Here is a 19,368-nt window from a genome sequence, read left to right on the forward strand (position 1 = left end):
TTAATTTTCCTTCTGCCATGACGTCATACAGGAGACCCAGAAACGGCTGCTTAGAGAAGCAGCAACACTGCCCTCTGGCTTTCCAGTGCACAAGCAGGAGCCTCATTTTGACTGCGCTACATGGGATGCAGCCGTGATGGCCTCTTGATTTCAGAACCTCTTCTTAATAAGATGGGTTTAAGTATAAAGATCTTGTTTTCCTATTAGTCTTAGAAAGACTTGTGCACTGATCATCAGGAAAAGAAAAAAGTGTGTTATGTTTTAGGAGATAAATTCAATCCAGTCTCTAAAATTATAGAAATTTAAAGTAATTGTCATAATTTACTTTGATTTACCTTGAGATACGCAACTCGGAATTTTGCTTTCAAAGGCACCTGCATTTTATGGTATTTATTGCATTTAACGTTCTTAGAATGATGCGGTTTGTGCAAAATTTCAATTTTGTATCAACACTTTCTAGGTGAAACACTCGACTAGCATACTGCTGCACGGGCAGACGGAAGACGCTGAATTCCTTATACTACCAGGATCATGACAAATGATCCTTAAGTCCACTCTAGCCATTCACTAAAGGCATTTCTGCTAAACAATTTAAATAAGCTGTTCAAAAGATCATGCTTACACATTAGCAATTTCAGTCGTTCTCTTTTACTGAGGTCTGGGTATCCAGCAAGGGCAAAGCACTTCCCATACTTTGGAGACAGCTGGCTGGGCAGCTTAATCCTCCTTTGAGCTAAGGAAAACTTTACTTGGGCTAGCCTATAACCTAAAGTGGCCCTCAGGAGACAGAGCCCTGATTTCTGCTTGAGTGGGAAAGCCAGGGAGTTCCAGATTGGTTTAGTTCTGAAAAATAGACAAGGTTTTTCTAAAGAGAGGAAACACAAAATTAGACCAAAGAGTCAAAAAACCAGGCTCCTAGTTCTACCTTTGATACATACTAGCAGTGTAAGCCTTAACAGTTTCAGAGCCTCATTCTTTATCAGGAAAATGGGGTCATGCCTACATTACATAACTGCTGCAAGGATTAGAGACAGCATGAAAACAGTCTATACAAGAGTAAGGTACCATTGATATTATCACTGGTTCTTTTTGAGACCAGAGCAATTGCCCACTTAATCAGTATTTTAACTTTCACTTTGTTCAGAGTAAAATAAAACTCCTTTGCTTGGGGAAATGCAAATAAATATACTTTATCCTGGTGAATTCAAGAGAGAAATCAAAGAAATCTACAGAAATAAGCAAAATCCACAACTAAATAGTCTACTTCAGAAAACCAATGTTCTGCCAAATATTTGGTAATGTACTATAGGTGTCCCCTGGCCACTTACACCAACAGCTAGAAACAAATATAACAGTGTGATGGAAAAGCTGGCAAGAGTAAGAGTACTATATTTGTACCTATGTACACCTGAGTTTGTGGGTTTTCAAAAATTATTTTCCCCATTTCTCAAGCAAGATTATAATAAAATTTCACTTTACTATCTTTTCTCATGTAAAGTGTAAAGGGCTGTTGCTAGAAATGAAAAGTAATTTCTAAAAGAAAATGTCAAATTCAGGCCCTGAATAGTGGGACCTGCTGACCAAAGGGCAGTCACACTCTGTAAGACAAAATATATGGTCTAGAAAGCAAAGATTCAATATTTTGCCAATTCCTGCCAGTTGTCTTTGAATGCTGGAAAGCTTACAACATCCTTTCTTGTTGAAAAATCAAAGGCAGATAAATAACACAGCTCTCGCAAATCCTCCTGAATAAAGTTTTTCCTGGGCTTTACTGAGAGGCAATTCAATTATGACAAATGATATAACACTGGTAACAGCAGGGATAATCTAAGTAGTTTACTAACAAATTTTTACACACCTCAAAATTCTTTCAAATGGTTGAGCTGCTACCAGAAATGGCTGGTAAGTCTTCTGAAATACCTAGTGTGATTCTTTCCCTCAACACAGCACCAAGAACAATTATAGTTGGCTTAAAATTTTCCAAAAAGAACAAAAACTTGAGTATTGTAAACTCTCATCTGAAGACACATTCTATTTGATACATCCACCGACTGTGTGAAGTGTTAACAACTCTGGGTCAACGGTGAGCAAAGATGATATTCCTAAAGGAAAATGTGAGAGCTCTAGAGTGTTCCATGGGCAATTTGAGAAAATGATAGCATTACTGCTCTTGTAAGCAACTCAGTAGAACTTGTCCTAGCCTCCAGAGTGTCAGAGAAGATTAATTTGAAGTTCTGAAGTCTGTTTTTAGCACACACTTCTGGATACCTCGATAACCCCAGGACAACTTTCAGGCAAAGGCAGAGGACCAAATCAGAAGATGGAAGGAAATGTTGAAGAGGTCGGTAGTTCTACCTTCCTCTCTAGGGCTTACTAAAAGTGTATTTAAAACAGCAAACATTTTAACTTAAAAAGAGAAGAGGATGATGAGGACTAAACACAAAATTTAAAAATGTGGAAATCCAATAGTTCAGGAGTAAGAATTTTCATCCTGAATAGGGCTGCTGCAAAGAATCACTCCTGTCAATGAATCCTGTTCACACACAGCCAACAGTCCCAGAACTGGCCATTAGGTGAATGTAAGCCATTCAGGACTTGAGGTTACAACTGCTTGGTACCCTGAGAGCCTGACCCTTGCTCAAACTATTTGGATGGAACATGGCAACCAAGGCCACACTTTGGGAAAGCAGGCCTCCCAAATGCTCCAAATAACCTTTGAAGCAGAAGTTCTAAGGTTCCCAAATAACTAAATTATAACAAGTAAATGTTTACACAGCCACTAGAGTAGTTATTCAAGGTATTTATGATGGAGGCTGCATTGATACCAATTTCAAATTAAGAAACTGAGGCATATAAAGTTTGTCGAATTTGTCATAAACCACAAAGCAACTCATCTGAAACAGGAGAGCTGAGAAGGAAGTTGAAGGTCTGGTTGAACATTAGACAAACAATAGACTCAGCAACAAAATGACCAGTTTGGCCTCATCTTCAGGATTTGGCTCCTGGCCAAGTGAACCAAGTCTGTGGTAGCACACACAGAAATAGAACTTGGAGTTCCTAACTTCCAGTCCTGTGTTTTGTTCAGCAGGTAACCAAGGGACCATTAACAAACGGATTTTATTCCCAACTTTTCTTATCAAGGAATGGAAAAGCATATGGGTCATCCTCAAAAGACAATAAGCTTTCCCCTTTATGAGTAAAATTTCTGCACCTGGCACAGTACTCGCCTTAGTAGCTTCCAAATGTTTAACTAGATTACTTCACAATGGAGGATGAATCACAAGTCTGAGATCCTCCATCACTACATTCTTGACAACTGAACCACAAAGATAAGCTTTAAAGCCCCTTTCAGCTATGACTGTTTAACTCCTACCAACTTAAGTGTCAGCTTTTCCAAACTGGTATCTTCTCTTAATCTGAAGAGTGTAAAGTGAATATGAGGTAGGCCAAGTCAACCTACAGCATGAATCAAGTGTACTAAATCTTTATTTAGGATAAGTGGCTCATATTTTAGATTAATAATGTATCAAAGGTGATCATATTTTTTGTCAATCCAGTTCTAAGACTTTCTCTAAGAACATCCCTGGGACAAACAGAACATAGTTAAAGCTCTGGAGCTGTCACTCTTACAACTTAAAAAATTACTAATAGGAACAGGACTTCAGCTCTGAAAAACTTTGCTATGAAGGCCAAATACTTAGGAACGATTTGACCATCTGTAATCAGCCACGAGCTTCACCACAAGATACCCTCAAAGATAAAAGTTTACTGCCCAGTCACTATCTCTACTTTAGTCTACCTGGGCATAATTTTCACTGACTTTTTAGCAACAACATTAAGCAACCCCTGAGCTATGAATCTTTCTGAATTTAGATTTCACGCAGTAAGAAACAAAATTGTTTCATCTGCAATTCAAGAAAAGAATTTCATATCAATCTTCAATCCTTAAGAAGCTGCTACAACTGTAATAAAAGGTTGTTTTATTTTTTTCAAAGCAGGTTTCCCCTACTCCCTCAAACACCACACATATGAAGTAGCTCAAACTGCAATTTCTATCTTGGGGGTCATCTGGGATCACAGAAGTGACTTTCAATTACTTGGAATTTCAAAACAGAGGCTCTACTAACAATGCCTTAGTGGCAAAATATTCCCCCATTTTATTTCCTTTGTGGGAGAAAATTTCTTTAAATTGTAAAGAATCTGTAGTCTTATAAAGATTATATTGGAATTAGTTCTTTTTTCTCTTTAGGAGGGCGGCCATTTCTCCAAAGGTTTTGGTAAAAGTTATGGCTCAGATTTCAAAATGCAAACAGATGTTCCTGAAGCAACCGAAATGGGCCACTCCACTTTTATTCCCAGAACCGTGGCGACTCCCAAGTTACTTTGTGTCCCAACTCTGCAAAGGGCAAAACCCCATCCCCCTTTGGTGTAAACTTTCAAGAGAATAACAGCACACTTTTGGAGTTTCCCAAAGCGGCTGGCGACGTGCGAGGTCGGGTCGTTCTGAGAATCGGGGCTGGACAGAAGGAATCTCGAGGGCAAGAGCGCTCAGAGATTTGCACGTGCCGCGATCTAGCTGGTCCCTGGGGAGAATTAGTGGTTGCTACAGTAGGAAGAAGGCTGTTCCTTTCCACAGCCCTGGCCGCGGGGTGGCCTTGGTGCATGGAGGGAGATGGTGGGTGCGCCTGGCTCTCCGCCCTCGGAGCCTCCACCTGACTGCCACGCCAAAAGGACGCGCGGCCGGAGCTGCAACCTCCACCCGCCCCCGCGGAGCCAGTCTTTGGAATGTGGCGTCAACCCCACCAAGCCCATCGAAGTGGGGGTCCAGCTACGCCGGGCCTCGCCGCCATACCCAGGCCGCATGGGGGTGGGGAAAGAACTTAGCGGAGTTCGGCCTCAGGAACAGAGCCCCCGTGGTAGGAGCAAAGGGTAGTCGTTTCACCCGGTCTATCCCTAGTTGGGGTCTCGGGAAATTTGGGGTAATTACCCAAGAACCGCGCCCTCTGTGAGAGGCGAGGTTGTGGGGCTGCCGGGACGGTTTGAGGACCGGGCCCGGCCGGAGAGACTCAAACCTTCACCCCCTCGGCCCCCGGTCCCACTCCCCGCCGTCTCCCGGCGCCGCCACTTCAGGCAGCCCACTCGGCCCGGCCTCTCCCCGCGCCCGGACCACCCCCCATGGGGTGCTCTCACTGCGCAGCGAGTCCCTCCGCTGCCTCCTCCCAGCCCAAAATGGCGGCGGCGGCCACCGATCCTTCTCGTCGCCTTCCTCTAGGGCCGAGGATACCTCCGCGCCCAAGCCCCTCCCCCTTCAGCCGGATCTATTTTCTGCCCAGTAAAGATTAACGCCATCAATGAACTCTTTAATTGAGGTGGGGAAGGCGGGTCTGATTGTGCTTCCGCACAGCTAATCGTTGACGAACGGGAGAATATTGACAGGTGAATGGACCAATCAAAGGAGGCATCGATGAGCGCGGGATGCCGCTCGCGAAAGGGTAGATGGGTTTTGAGTTTTCTGTGTGCTTGTTGACGTGACAGGCTCTTGATCCCGCTTCTCCAGCTAGAAGAACTACAATCCCCAGCAGGGACCGCGCTGCCGGGCGGGGCCGTGGGGGAAGGGGGCACCCGGGAAGGGTCCCCTCCCCCTAAGCAGTGGGTAGGTCTGAGGCGTTGGAATTGCACAGACAGGCGGTCTCACAGAAAGACACACAGACGTAGTCCTGTGCATAGCCCCTGCCAGCAAATAGGTCAGTTCTGCCTTTGCAAAATCTCCTTCCCGGATCATTTTTTTCCCAAGGAATCTATCCTTATCCCAGTTGGCTTTCCCTCCCAGCTGTCTATAGCACGAAGACATCACTGCCCCTTTCTTTGGTTTCCCATTGAAAAGGAGGAGGGAAGCCGGCCAAACCCTATAGAGGAAAGGGCCTTAGTCCCAGGCTGGGCCCAGGTCTCAGTCGTGTCTCTTGGGGCGTTGACTTCTGGAGCCCAGCGTGGAATGGAGGTGGGGGGCTGCAGTCAAGATGGGGGCCTCTGGAGGCAGTGGGGAAAGGACTCCTCAGGCTTGTCAGAGCCACTGACCCACTCCACTCTCTGCCTCTCCAGGTCATTGCTGTAAATTCCCCTCCCCAGGCTGTCTTTTCCCCCTCTTTGGTTCTCCTGTAGCTGCCTAGCTGCTTGCTTTGGCCTCGGTGACTTTCAGAAGAATAAGATGTAAGCCCTGGCCTAGGACCCGAAGAACAGGGCTGGAAAGATGGTTCCCTGATCCCCATTTGATCCCCTCCTTGTTTGGGGGTGTGAAAACCAGGGTAGCGGCAGCCTTCTGGCCCTTTATTTGAAAATGAGGGTGTGTATAGGTCTGATGCTACAAAATGGTTGCTGCTGCCTTGGTAAAAATTTCCTGGGCAGGCAGAATCCTCCTGAAAATTCTCCTTCTGGATTTAAGTTTGTGTTATTTAAAGCAGGTGTCACTAGTTAAAGGCCTCTGATGAAAGATTGGGAACAGAAGAAGGTGGCTTCTCCAAACCAACTGCCACCAGCTGCCCTGGAGGAGGCCAAGGTAAGCCCCATTCTCCCAACCACCTTAGTGCCCTGAAGGTGGATCCTGCCAACTGGGATTGTGGCTTCTTGTCTCAGATGTGGTGGTGGATTTGGGAAACCAGTATTTTTTAAATGAATCCCATCCCTACTGTGCACTGAGCAACATGCCAGATGCTATCTCAAAAAACACTTTTCTGTTAATGCTTACCCACTTCCACACCTCCCCTCCTCTTGCCCGGGCCAGGCAGCCTTCGCTATCTTAGTTCCCCAACCAAGGATCCAGGGATCAAACCTCCACCTCCTGCAGTGGAAGCATGGACTGTGAGGGAAGTCCCCTGAAGTGCCTTTTCTAGAATCATGCAGCCAGCAAGCAGAAGACCTAGGATTTAAGCTTAGGGCCTTAAACAACACAGCCCTGCCTTGCATTTTTGTCTAGGCTGAGAACCAAGTCTGAAGCAGGGAGAAGAGTTTAAGCCACTGGTTTGTAATTTAGGTTGGGTTTAGGGGGTAGAAAATCACCCAGGAGAGAGGGGAGAGTCAGATTGTATCAGGCCCTCAGAGAACATCACCTTCTGATCAACAGCAGGAGCCCAAAGCCTCCCAAACTGTGTGCTGTCTCACTGCCCCTGTCTTGCCCATTCTTTCCCCCTATTCCACAGCTACCTGTAGGTAAGGAGGGAATGCTTGCCCTCTGACCCTCCATACCTAGCTACCTCCAGTATATTTTCTGGATTTATTTAACTTGGAGTTCATGGCATGTCAGGTTCAGAGAGGTTTAGAGAGGGCAAATGACTCATCCAGATCACACAGCTTACCTGCAGTAGTGGTAATGGTGGTAGAGGGATAGGCCTTTAGGAGGGAGGCGGCATGTGGGGCTGAGGGCAGGGCTGGCTTGGGTGGGGGTAAGCTCCTGCAGGACATTTGCTGAGGGCTGGGAACAGGTGGATGACTGTGCACACACAAGTGAGCCCCTCACCTCGGACTTCCCAGTGGCCTTGCCTCTTCCTGCATGGAGCAGAAGCTCTCAGTTGGCTCGAGACACTGGTGGAGACACGGCCTGTCACTCTTGATTGATATTCTCTCTGCAGGTAAAGTAAGAATACAACACAGCCAACAACACACACACACGCCCCCGAAATACCCCATCCCAAATTATGAAGAGGACTTTGGGGTCTCCCAAATGCATGTTAACACACCTCCAGCTCTTATAGGACTGTGTCCACCTCCCAGGACAAACCCTCTGCTTGTGTAGACCCATGCTCAGACATCCCTGAACACAATGTATAATGTGTTAAACATTATAAAACACTGTTCTAATGCTAGTAGTTATTATTAGAATTCCCCAAACCACAAACTTCTAGCAATTCATTCCCTTCCCCCCACACTCAGTACTCCCAACCTCACCACGACAGAGATAAACAGATGCCCTGAACACACACACTCTTGACAGAATCCTTTCCACCTCTTAGATAAGTTCTAGAATTCTCTGGGCTACAGACTGGAGATCGGCCTTTCCTCTCCCTAGTGCTTTCCTGGCCTTCCAACTTCTGCCTGGAATAAATACACTCCGTTCACCCTGGAATGACAAAAGAGAGTCTTGTGTTCTGATATGTTTTGGGTCCCCCACCCCCTTCTTCTGGGCATATGTCATTAAATATATATTTATTGAACACTCACCTTGAGCCATGCATAGCGACACAGTGATGAACCGAACAGACAGGACCCATTCTTCTAGGGGAGAGAAAGATGGTAAATGGTAATGTGCTAATGCTAAGTGGGACACTATCACATATCAGGGAATCACTAGGAAGGGGAGGGGGTCCCCACATAGATAGGATGGTCAGGGAGGGCCTCTGAAGAGCTAACATTGGAACTAAACCTTAAGGGACGAAAAAGAATCAGCTATGCAGATAGCTGGAAGTGGGATTGGCTACATAGATTGTGGGGCTTCTAATTCACAATTACTAAGAAGTTCAAGACAGTGACAGCAGAGATTAAGCAAAGTGCTAAGCTTGGGGCCTTTCTGAATGGGGGTTCTGTGGAATAACAGGTCATTTGCCAGGAAACTCGCTTTGCCTGAAGGGTAAGTTTTCATTTTCTTAACAATTTTTTTTATTTTGTTTTGGAATATAGCTGATTAACTGTTGTGATAGGTTCAGGTGAGTAGCAAAGGGACTTGGCGATACATGTGTGTGTGCTGTGCTAAGTCGCTTCAGTCATCTTCAACTGTTTGTGACTCTATGGCTCCTCCATCCATGGGATTTTTCAGGCAAGAATACTGGATTGGGTGACCATGCCCTCCTCTAGGGGATCTTCCTGACCCAGGGATAGAACCCACGTCTCTTATGCCTCCTGCATTGGTGGGCGGATTTTTTTTTAACCACTTGTGTCACCTGGACTTCAGCGGTAAGGAACCCACCTGCAATGCAGGAGACACAGGACGCATGGGTTCGATCCTTGGATCGGGAAAATCTGGAGAAAGAAATGGCAACCCACTCCAGTATTCTTGCCTGAAAAATCCTATGGACAGAGGAGTCTGGTGGGCCACAGTCCATGGGGTCGCAGAGAGTTGGGCATAACTGAGCGACTAAGCACGCACAAGGCATTCGTATGCGTGTATCCATTCTCCCCCAAACTCCCCTAGCATCCAAGCTGCCACATAACATTGAGCAGAATTCTGTGTGCTGGACAGTAGGTCCTTATTGGTTATCCATTTTAAATATAGCCGTGTATACATGTCCATTCCAAACTCCTAACTATCCCTCCCTACTATCCTTCCCACAGCAACCAAAAGTTCTTTTTCTAAGTCTGTGAGTCTGTTTCTGTTTTCTAGGTAAGTTCACTTGTATCATTTCTTTCTAGATTGCGCATGTAAGGGGTGTCATATGATATTTCTCCTCTAACTTGCTTCACTCAGTATAATAATTTCTGGGTCCATCCACGTAAGAGAAACTTTCTAAAGAGGGAAGAGCAAGTGCTGTTTGGGCTTCGGATCGAGCAAATACATCATGAGCAACTTCCCGTCCTGTTTCAGAGTATTTATTGAATGTTTATGCCAGATACTGTTGCAGGTATTGAAATTACAGAGTGAGATACGCAGGCAAGATTCTGGCCCTCCCCATGGGTTTGCTTGGGGTAGGGTTAGTGGACAGATAGTAGACAGGTAAGCCCATAAACTGACAGATGGGTTGTAGAAGGTCTGAGGCTAGAGAGGGACCAAGTGAGCTGGGTGTGTGCAGGTTGGATTCAGGCTGGGTGAACAGAGAAGGATTCCACCACTGGGGAGAGACCGTCTGTGATCCGTCCTCCTTTGTCCTCTCTCTTCAGATCTCTGGCACTTGTGGGAGCCCCCGAACATCCCCTGAGCCTCATGACCCTGGAGGTTCCCGGCCCCTGACCCCTCGGATGGAGAGCCACTCAGAGGAGGAAGACCCTCCTGGGGCTGGCGGTGGCCTGGGCTGGAATGGTAGGAGTCCCCAGGCTCAGAGCCCAGGGGCCTGTTCTGCAGAGGCCATGCTGGCCCGGAAGAAACACCGCCGGCGGCCCTCAAAGCGCAAGCGGCACTGGCGACCCTATTTGGAGCTCAGCTGGGCTGAGAAGCAACAGCGGGACGAGAGGCAGAGCCAGCGGGCCTCCCGGGTCCGAGAGGAGATGTTCGCTAAAGGCCAGCCTGTGGCACCCTACAACACTACGCAGTTCCTGATGAACGACCGAGACCCCGAGGAGCCCAACCTGGATGTGCCCCAGGGGGCCTCCCACCCAGGCTCCAGCGGGGAGAGTGAGGCCGGGGACAGTGACGCGCAAGGCCGCGCTCATGGGGAGTTCCAGCAGAAGGATTTCTCTGAGGCCTACGAGCGGTATCACGCCGAGAGCCTGCAGGGCCGCAGCAAGGAGGAACTGGTGCAAGACTACCTGGATCTGGAGAGGCGGCTGTCCCAGGCCGAGGAGGAGATGAGGAGGCTGCGGCAGCTGCGGGAATGCACCAGCTGGCGCCCCTGTTACCAAGTGGAGGAACTGGCCGCTGAGATAGAGAGGCTCCGGACGGAGAACCAGCGACTTCGGCAGGAGAATGAGATGTGGAACCGAGAAGGCAGCCGCCGTGGTGGGCAGCCTGGCAGCTAGGGGTGCCCCCTGCCCCAGCCAGGCTGACTCAAGGAGTGTACCCTCAGGCCAGCTGAGTCTCAGGGAGACAAGTCTCAGTCCCTCTGCTCTCCCTGAGAACAGCCAGTACAGGCTCAGGCTTCTACCTTGTCATGGCCCCAAGTTGTTCTTGGATGTCCTGTTACTTTTCACAAAGGAATTAAATGATTTTAGTGAGATCACATGGGAGTGACTGGCATTGGTTTCACTAGGGCTGCTGTGAGAAAGAATCAAAGCCTGTTCTTCCCAGAGAGGCCTGGGGCTGCCCCAAGCCTGGGAGACCCCTGCCCTGGGGGCCTTTCCGGGTCTTGGTTGCCTGAAATCTGCTCCATGTATCCGGGAGCCATCAACTGCTCTGAAGGTTTTAGAGAGGGGAAGGCAGAGGAGGGAGGGAACCACCAGGTTCAGCCAGAGCCTGACTTAAGATGCCAGATTGCCTTGAGGAACTGGGAGTTTCCCTGGAGGAGAAAGGCCTGGGCTCAAGGCCAGGGGTTTCTTCAGGGTTTATTCCCAGGCTCCCTGTGTTTTCCCTCTTCTTTCCACAGTGCAGAGGGCTGGGCTAGACAAGGTCTGGGGACCTTGTGTCTCCTTGTCCTTTAACAGTCACCCTAACTGCCCCCTACATCTCTCAGCTGGCCCTTAGGCAGGAGGTGAGTTATCAGGTTTGCCCTCTGACTTCCGAGAAGGGCACTAACGCATATGTGCTCAAGGGAGATTTTCTCCTGATGGAAAATAACCCCAAGGCTGGTTGGACAGGGGATTGATCCTTAGCAGAGCTGGAGGCCTGCTGTGCACCTGTGCATCCCTGCTCCTTTAGCCTAATCACCTGTGTGGTTAATTCCCTTGGAGGTGAGCCCCTCACCTGTCTGTCTAATAGAGAGCTGAGTCAGCCCGGATCTGCCACCAACACACCAGCAGTATGGGCTCTGAAGCGAGCTCACACAACCCCTCACACTCAGACCCACCCTTGTTCTTGTGGCTGCAGAGTGTCAGGCTGTGGTGGTGGAGGGGAAGTTAGTCAACCAGCGTGTGTTGGCTCTGCCATGGTGCTCAGGGAGTGGTGGAAGCCTGGCTGGCCCAGCCTAACCTCCGTTTCAGGAAAACTCATCTTGACAGGCCACGTTGAGGGAGAGAAGGGCTCAGGCCTGGGAGCTGCTGGGATGGAAATGTTGACAAACCCTGTGTGTTGCCAGGATAACTTTCATTTCTACCCTGCCACACCCAGGCCTCGCCAGCGTCTTCTACCAGAAGCAAGACCAGCACAGATTCTAGCAAGGGATGGGTTTTTATGAGGGCAGAATCTCCCATCTTTGGGGTCTCCCCTGACCCAGCCCTGGCTGAGAGTCTTAGCCCTTTCTCCTCTGACCCCAGACAGCTCTGTCAGGAAAGGGCTGGAGGAATGATCATTTCCACTTTGCAGACGGAAAGCCCTAGGCTCAGAGAGGAAGCCGCTTTTGGGTTCCAGGAAAGCTGGCCCTAGGCTGGCCTTCCCCTGTAGGGGTGTTAGCCAAGGACCTGAAGGCCCCTGGGCAGGGTGCAGGCAGCCTCCCAGCGGCTGCATTCCTCAGCATGGAGCCAGAGGGAAAGGGGAGGGCCAGGGCCAGGACAGAGTTGTTTACCCACCGGGAGGCCTCTGTGTGTGAGTGAATGTGTGTGTGTGTGTGTGAGTGTGTGTGTGTGTAAAAGTAACTAGGAGGGGAGAGAAGATTCCAGAGGACTGAGAGGGTAGGGGGAGGGGTGTGGGAGTGTCGAAGGAGAGGGTGCTGGGGGTGTGTCCCTGAGCAGGCAGGAGTTGCACACGGGGGAGGGGACAGGTGAAGAGTTTGGCCTTTCTCAGCCAAGGAGCTGAGGAGCCTGGAGACCGAAAAGCCATAATACCAACACATACATACACAATGGTTGAAGGGCTCTGGGTCAGGGTCACACTGAGGTGGGATAATTTTTCCAAGGCTAGTGGGGCCCAGGATTGGGCAAGAAAACAGAAAAAAAAAAAAAAAAAGAAGAAGGATGTGAGCTGGGAGAGTGTCAGGAGGGGCTGAGAAGGACTGGTGAAGAGTCAGTATCACTCCCTACCCTCATCAGGGTCCCTGACCTCAGTGCCCCTAACCCTCAGCACTGAGTGGAGCCAGCTCTGTGCTGTGGTTTCTTTTTGCCTCCCTGCTTTTCCCTCTCCTAGGAGCCCACTTCAGTGAAGAAGCTCCAGGTTACAGCCCCCATCACCCTGTTTGCTGGGCAAGCTGGGCCTGGACACTCCTTTCTCCTCCACAGGCCTTTCCAGAGCAGATGCCCAGGGCCTCATTCCCTCCAGCTCATTTGCTTTCCAGGATCTTCTCTGTCTCCTGGGTTGGGGGAGGGAGGCCCAGAGGGGCAGGTAGTTCCCAGGAGAGACTGCATACCCTAGTCTGGGATCCTTCTTTCTTCCCCACCCAAGGTGGACACCCTTGTGTCCAATGGACAGTTCCTGCCTGCAGTGGGGTCAGGGAATAAGAGGTGACAGGGCAGGAGGAGCTTGCCAAGAAAGGAGGATGGAGGTCAAGATGAAGTCGTTCAGTGTGAGTGAAGAGGGTGGCCAGGTCCCATTGCCCCATTGGGCACTGGCAAGGATGGCACTGGCCCTTTAAGTGGGGGTGCCAGTCAATGCCCTCCCCTAGCCAACCCAATTCAAGGGCACACTGAGCATGTGCAGGAGCTGTGCAAAGCCGGAGGGGAGGGAAGTGGGGGGATAGATTCTGGAGGGAGCTCTTCACCCCCCTGCTTCCTGTAGCTGCCCCCACTCTCATTCCTGGGTCTGACAAAGGAGCCCAAGGTGCTCAGCGAGCCCCTTCCCCCATCCCAGACCCTCAGTGGGTGCTGCCCTCTGGGGGCTCTGGGGCCTGCAAGGGGTGAGGGGTAGCCTCTTGGCCCTGGGAAGTCTCGGGAGCCCCCCTGCTGCTTGGAGGTGGCACCCCGCATTCAGCCCAGTGTCAGCCTCACTTCCCCGGTGAGGGTGTGGGTGGGCGGTGGGTGATCTTCCTGTTGCTTAACGTGTTTGATTTCATTCCATTGGTGTCAGGGTTTCTAAAGGAATTGCCTACCTTGATGACGTTCTGCTCGGAAAATTAAAAACAGCTTAAATGAGGTCCCTGCCCCCACCCCCAGGAGCTTCCAGTCTAAAGTCTGAAAGGAAGCAAACGCTCAAAACGCCTGCCCGACTCCCTCTCCTGGTTCTCCCTCCTACCTCTAAAGGGCAGTGGCTCCCAAGTTTACAGGATCCAGCTCTGCTTCCTCAACCAACTACATTCTCCAGACCACCTCCCCCCGAAGCCTAGGAAATTCCCCTCCCTCAAGCCTTTCGCCCACAGCGAATGCCCCTGTTTCTGTAACTCTCCCACATCCTTCTCCCTCCCTCACAGCTCAGGCCCTCCTTCACCTTCCCTTCCCCCCTTGGCACTTGCCTGCTCTTCCTATAATCTCTTACCTATAGGAACCCTTATGGTTTTTAAATTTATTGTATTTATTTATTTATTGCCTGAGCCTTAATGGCTTGTGGGATCTTAGTTCCCTGGCCAGGAATTAAACCTGCACCCTTAGCAGTGAAAGTGCAGAGTCCTAACCACTGGACCACTGCGGAATTCCCCAGGCACCCTTTTTAAGAAAATTATTATTTTATTTTAGCGGCAATGGGTCTTTGTTGCTTCACGAGGGCTTTCCTTAGTTGCAGCGAATGGGGCTACTTGCCGGCTGTGGTGCACAGGCACTGTGGTGGCTTCTCTTGTTGCAGAGCGTGGGCGCCAGGTGTATGGGCTCAGTAGTTGTGGTACAGGGGCTTAGTTGCCCCTGGGCATGTGGAGTCTTCCTGGAGCAGGGGTCAAACCCGTTTCCCCTGCATTGGCAGATGGATTCTCAACCACTGGACCATCAGGGAAGCCCAGGCACCCTTATTTTTAATTGAGGTGAAATTCACCTAACATAGAATCAACCATTTTAAAGAGAACAATTCAGTGGCACTTAGGACCTTCCCAATGTATACAACTGCCACCTCCATCTACAATAGTTCTAAACATCATCAACCCCAAAGGAAGCCCCCTACCCATTCCTGCCATTCTCCAGCCTGGGCAACCACCTATCTGCCTTCTGACTATGGATTTACTTATTCTGGGTATTCTGGGGTAGAGAAGAGGAAAAACCTAGTCGCCTGGGGCCTGTATGTCAAAAGCAGATTCTCTGAGGGCCTATTGTCGAGGGAGCACTGGACCAGGAGTCCCAAGGCCTGTGTACGTGCTCAGTCATGTCCGACTCTTTGTGACCCCATGGACTGAAGCCCGCCAGGCTCCTCTGTCCCTGGGATTTTCCAGGCAAGAATACTGGCATGGGTTGCCATTTCCGCCTCCAGGAGATCGTCCTGAACCAGGGACTGAACCCACATCACCTGTGTGTCCTGCATTGGCAGGCAGATTCTTTACCACTGAGCCACCTGGGAAACCCCCCGAGGTCTGTGATAGACCCTGGTTCTGCTTCTAATTCAGGGGCCTCCCCTCCCCTGTTCACGGAGCTGAGGGACTTCAGGCCAGTCTAGTATCCTCAGCCTTCATATCATACCCTTGTCTGAAGGATTCTGTCTGGATTGTGGAGCCTGATCTGAAAAATATTCCTTTTTGATCCTCTTGGCTCCTTCCTGCCAGGCCCAGGCAGTGAAGATGGCCCCAGGGGACGGTGTAATACCTCAGAGTTTGGGGTCAGAGGCATGAGATGAGGAAACTTCAGCTCTGAGAGGTTGAGAAACTTGCCCAAGGCCACACAACTCCTGCTGCACTGGAGTGGCAGCCGGTTCAGTCTGATTGTGTTCTGGAACTTTTGACCACAGTGTCCTCCTGTCTTCAAAGAGATAAAGCAAGTTAAGGGCTTAGCGAAATGCCAGCTGTGTGGGAGGTGCTCTCAAATGGAAGCAGCTACAAATTTTACTACATTGTGGAACACTGTGTAATCCTGAAGTGAATAGCTCCAGTCCAAAGTGATTCTTGGTAAATTCTTGGTAAAAAAAATCCACCTGCAATGCAGCAGACCCTGGTTCGATCCCTGGGTGGGAAAGATCCCCTGGAGGAGGAAATGGCAACCTACTCCAGTATTCTTGCCTGGGAAATCCCATGGACAGAGGAGCCTCAGCCTACAGTCCATGGTGTCACCAAGAGTCAGACATAACTTAGCCACTAAACCACATAAACCAAGGTGGTTCTTGGGAGTTCCTCTCTCCCCTCTTGCCTCATCTTTGTCCTCCACTGGCCTCCCTAGGATGACAGCTCCTGTCGGGACCAAGGGGTTGCCTGGATCCCGAGTCTTTAAGGCAGGTGTGTGTGAAAAGGCTCTCTCCTGTCTCCTTGAATGAGGGATATATGATTGTTGCCTTCCACAGAGCTCAGTTCACCTGTTTCTCCCTGGTTGAACCTATATCCCTGCCCCCTCAAAGAGAAAGGAGCTTGTGGGTCTAGGGGAGGGAAGGGACTGCACAGGGCTGGCCTGGCAGGGGCCAGACTGAGCAGCTGGTTCCCCAGTTGGCCGCTGTGTCCCAGCTGCCTGCGGGCCTGGACATTCCAGAGACCACCTGCCAGAGAGACTCCCCCCAACCCCGGAATGCTTCCAAGATGGAAACGCCCAGACCAGCCCCCTGGACGCCTGCTGTCTCCTTCCTCAGGACGACCAGGCAGGGCCCCCTCCCCTGCTCTGTCCCTAGTCTAGTGGCTCGAAGAGAAAGTTCCCAAGGGACTAAGCTGTGAGGAGACATTGTGAAGGTGTCCAGGGCTGGACTCAGCCACACCCAGTCATTTGGGACCTTTTATCTGTTCTGTCTGTCTTTCTCTCTCTCTCTCTCTTTTATTTAAATATTTGGCTGCACTGGGTCTCAGTGGCAGCCTGCGGGATCCTTAGTTTTGGCACAGAGGATCTAGTTCGTTGACCAGGGACTGAACCCTGGGCCCCCTGCACTGGGAGCCTGGAGTCTTAACTACTGGAGCACCAGAGAAGTCCCTGTCCTGGCTCTTGATCCTCTGTGGGGTGCTCCTTAGGCCCACAGAGGCCTCTGTGGGGTGCTCCTTAGGCCAGCCAGCCATCACACCAGGCTCCTTTATCATTGAGTGAGGACTCGGGGAAGCTGCAAGCTCTCTCACAGCCATGCCCAGAACCAAACCCGGTGCCTGTTCAGCTGGCTGCCTTCTTTTCTTACTGTTGGCCCCTCCATCCTCCCCAGCTAGACCTCCCTTCCTCAGCTTCTCTGTCCCAGCCTCAACAATTTCCCTCTTGGGCCCTTTGATAAACAGCATCTTTTCCTCACTTGTAACCCACATCAGCTGTGGGTGGACTCACCCTACTCCCAGGATCCCCCTCAGCTTCCGCTCCTCAGTCGTCTCTCCCCGCTTCTACCCCAGGCTGCAGATGCTAGAGGCCTTATTTTTAACTCCCTCCTCTCCCACCAGATGAATTCCCCACATCTTCACACTACTGAAAAATTCTTTTCATCACAATTCGAACTTCTGTCTTTGTCATAAAATACCTTCACAAAAGCACGTGTGAATTTTCTCTTCCACTAATTCACTTGTTGATAAACCAGTCAGGTTAAAAAAATCTGATTGCTACTTAATATCTCTAATGTCTGATAGCTCTATTCTCTCTCCTTACCCTTCTTTCAATGAAGATTCCTGGATATTCTTTGTTGTTGTTCAGTCACTCAGTCTTGTCTGACTCTTTGTGATCCCATGGACTGCACCACGACACACTTGCCTCTCCTTCACCATCTCCTGGAGCTTGCTCAAGCTCATGTCCATTGAGTCAGTGATGCCATCCAACCATCTCATCCTTTGTCATCCCCATCTCCTCCTGGCTTCAGTCTTTCCCAGCATCGGGGTCTTTTCTAATGAGTCAGCTCTTTGCATCAGGTGGCCAAAGTATTGGAAATTCTTAGATTTAAATTTTTTTCTAGAGTACATTCAAAAGCAGCATGACTGAGGACTTCCCTGGTGGTCCAGTGGTTAAGAATCCACCTTCCAATGCAGGGAACGTGGCTTCAGCCTCTGGTCAGGGAGTTAAGATACCATATGCCACACTTGGTTATCCTCCCTGTGGGCTGGAACTACTGATCCCTCCTGCTCTAGAGTCCCTGGGCGAATGGACCACAAGGAAGATCCCGTGTGCCACAACTAAGACCCGATGCAGCCAAATAAATTAATGATATAGTTTTAAAAAGAGCAGCATGTTCGGCTCCTCTCCCCAAAGCATATCTTTGTGTATTGAATATCTGTATATAAAGATATAGATAGATATGCAAATATTGGCACAGATACAGGTATTGTGGAAGGAAGCAAGCATGTGAGAGAGTTCTAGACGTTACCTTATTTAATATCCTATCTTCAGGCTGAATTAAATATCTTTCTAAACCTGTGACCCTGTCTTACTGTCTTTAACCATTTTTAAGTGTGCAGTTCAGTGGCATTAAGTACATTCGTGTTGTTGTGCAGCCACCTCCACCATCCATCTCCAGAACATTTTCCTTTTCAACTTCCCAAGCTGAGACTCTACCCATTAAACAATAACCCCTTCCCCCCCTGCCCCTGGCAACTACCATTCTTCTTTTCTAGAAGCCTTTTGATAAGATTGCTCCCCTGCTGGTTTCCATCCAGCTGGACCCCAGGTTCCCTCTCCTTACAGAACCCCTTTGTCCAATAAATTATTGCTTCTCAACTGACGGCCCATGGGAATCACCTGGGAAAAAAATTCAGAGTTCTGATGACGACTGGGTGCCACCCCTGGAATTTCTGATTTAGTTCCTCTGGGGTGCAGCCCAGGCATTTGTTATTATTTAGTCCCTAAGTCATGTCCGACTCTTTGTAACCCCATGGGCTGTAGCCCACCAGTGTCCTCTGTCCATGGGATTTCCCAAGCAAGAATACTGGAATGGGTTGCCATTTCCTTTTCCAGGGGCGCTTCCTGACCCAGGGATTGAATCTGAGTCTCCTACATTGGCAGGCAGATTCTTTACCACTGAGCCACAGGAATTGGAAAGTTTTTGAAATTTTATTTATGTATTTATTTTGGCCATAATGTGTGGCATGCGGGATCTTAGTTCCCCAATCAGCGATGGAAGCTCTGCCCCTTGCAGTGGAGGCACAGCATCTTAACCACTGGACCACCAGGGAACTCCTAGGCACTGGAGCTTTTAAGGCTTTCAAGGGGGTTGCATAGGTTCAGCAAGAGAGCTGAGAACCAGAGTTCTAAGAACTCTGAATATCCTCTCTTCCCAGCTCATCTTGGTTAGGCATGTGGGTGCTTGTCACCTGCCCACATCCCTAGGAGGACTCCAAGATAGCATGATCTCCAATATGCAGATGCGAAACAGTGAGTTGGTGTTTGGGGGAGCCTTGAAGGGCAGACCTGGGGATGGGCAGAAGAAGGGATTTCCACTGATCAGCGGGGGTGGGTGGGGTCAAACTGTTTCAGAGACTTGCAGCTTCCATCATGGGATGTGCCAGGGCTCGTGAGGAAAGGCAGAAAGTGAGACCAGAAAGTATGCTGAGGGGCCCTCCAGCCATCAGATTCTGAAAATTCTACCTGGCAAAGAACCATTGCCTCACCTTCACAGCAATACAACCACCTGTGGTTTGTGTGTGATGATGCTTCTGCCTATCCGCGCCAGGGTTGGGTGGGAGCTCCGTACTGGGGCTTACATAG

General features: G+C 49.6%; 1 protein-coding gene and 1 long non-coding RNA gene across 10 annotated transcripts; one reads left to right on the plus strand and one right to left on the minus strand.

Moving 5' to 3' along the window:
* Positions 1–632: 632 nt before the first annotated feature.
* LOC121820630 (uncharacterized) lies at positions 633–8,267 on the minus strand. Its single transcript, XR_006061239.2, has 2 exons — positions 8,212–8,267; positions 633–8,110 (listed from the first exon to the last, which is right to left on the minus strand). It is a non-coding gene; the product is annotated as an uncharacterized LOC121820630 (long non-coding RNA).
* On the plus strand, positions 4,471–10,856 carry HEXIM2 (HEXIM P-TEFb complex subunit 2). 9 transcript variants are annotated; one of them, XM_042256104.1, is made up of 4 exons: positions 5,226–5,744; positions 6,459–6,553; positions 9,319–9,367; positions 9,862–10,856. In XM_042256104.1, exon 4 carries the CDS (start codon positions 9,940–9,942, stop codon positions 10,654–10,656), a length of 717 nt encoding a protein of 238 aa, XP_042112038.1. In that variant the 5' UTR covers positions 5,226–5,744; positions 6,459–6,553; positions 9,319–9,367; positions 9,862–9,939; the 3' UTR covers positions 10,657–10,856. The 9 variants fall into 9 exon arrangements, with proteins under 9 accessions (XP_042112037.1, XP_027830202.1, XP_042112038.1 ...); XM_060395740.1 differs by lacking the exon at positions 5,226–5,744 and adding an exon at positions 7,525–7,622 and having other exon boundaries at positions 6,454–6,553; XM_042256103.1 differs by lacking the exons at positions 5,226–5,744; positions 9,319–9,367 and adding an exon at positions 4,471–4,916 and having other exon boundaries at positions 6,456–6,553.
* The last annotated feature ends 8,512 nt before the right edge of the window (positions 10,857–19,368 follow it).

This window comes from Ovis aries, chromosome 11 (assembly GCF_016772045.2).
Source record: "Ovis aries strain OAR_USU_Benz2616 breed Rambouillet chromosome 11, ARS-UI_Ramb_v3.0, whole genome shotgun sequence".
Taxonomy (NCBI): Eukaryota; Metazoa; Chordata; class Mammalia; order Artiodactyla; family Bovidae; genus Ovis; species Ovis aries.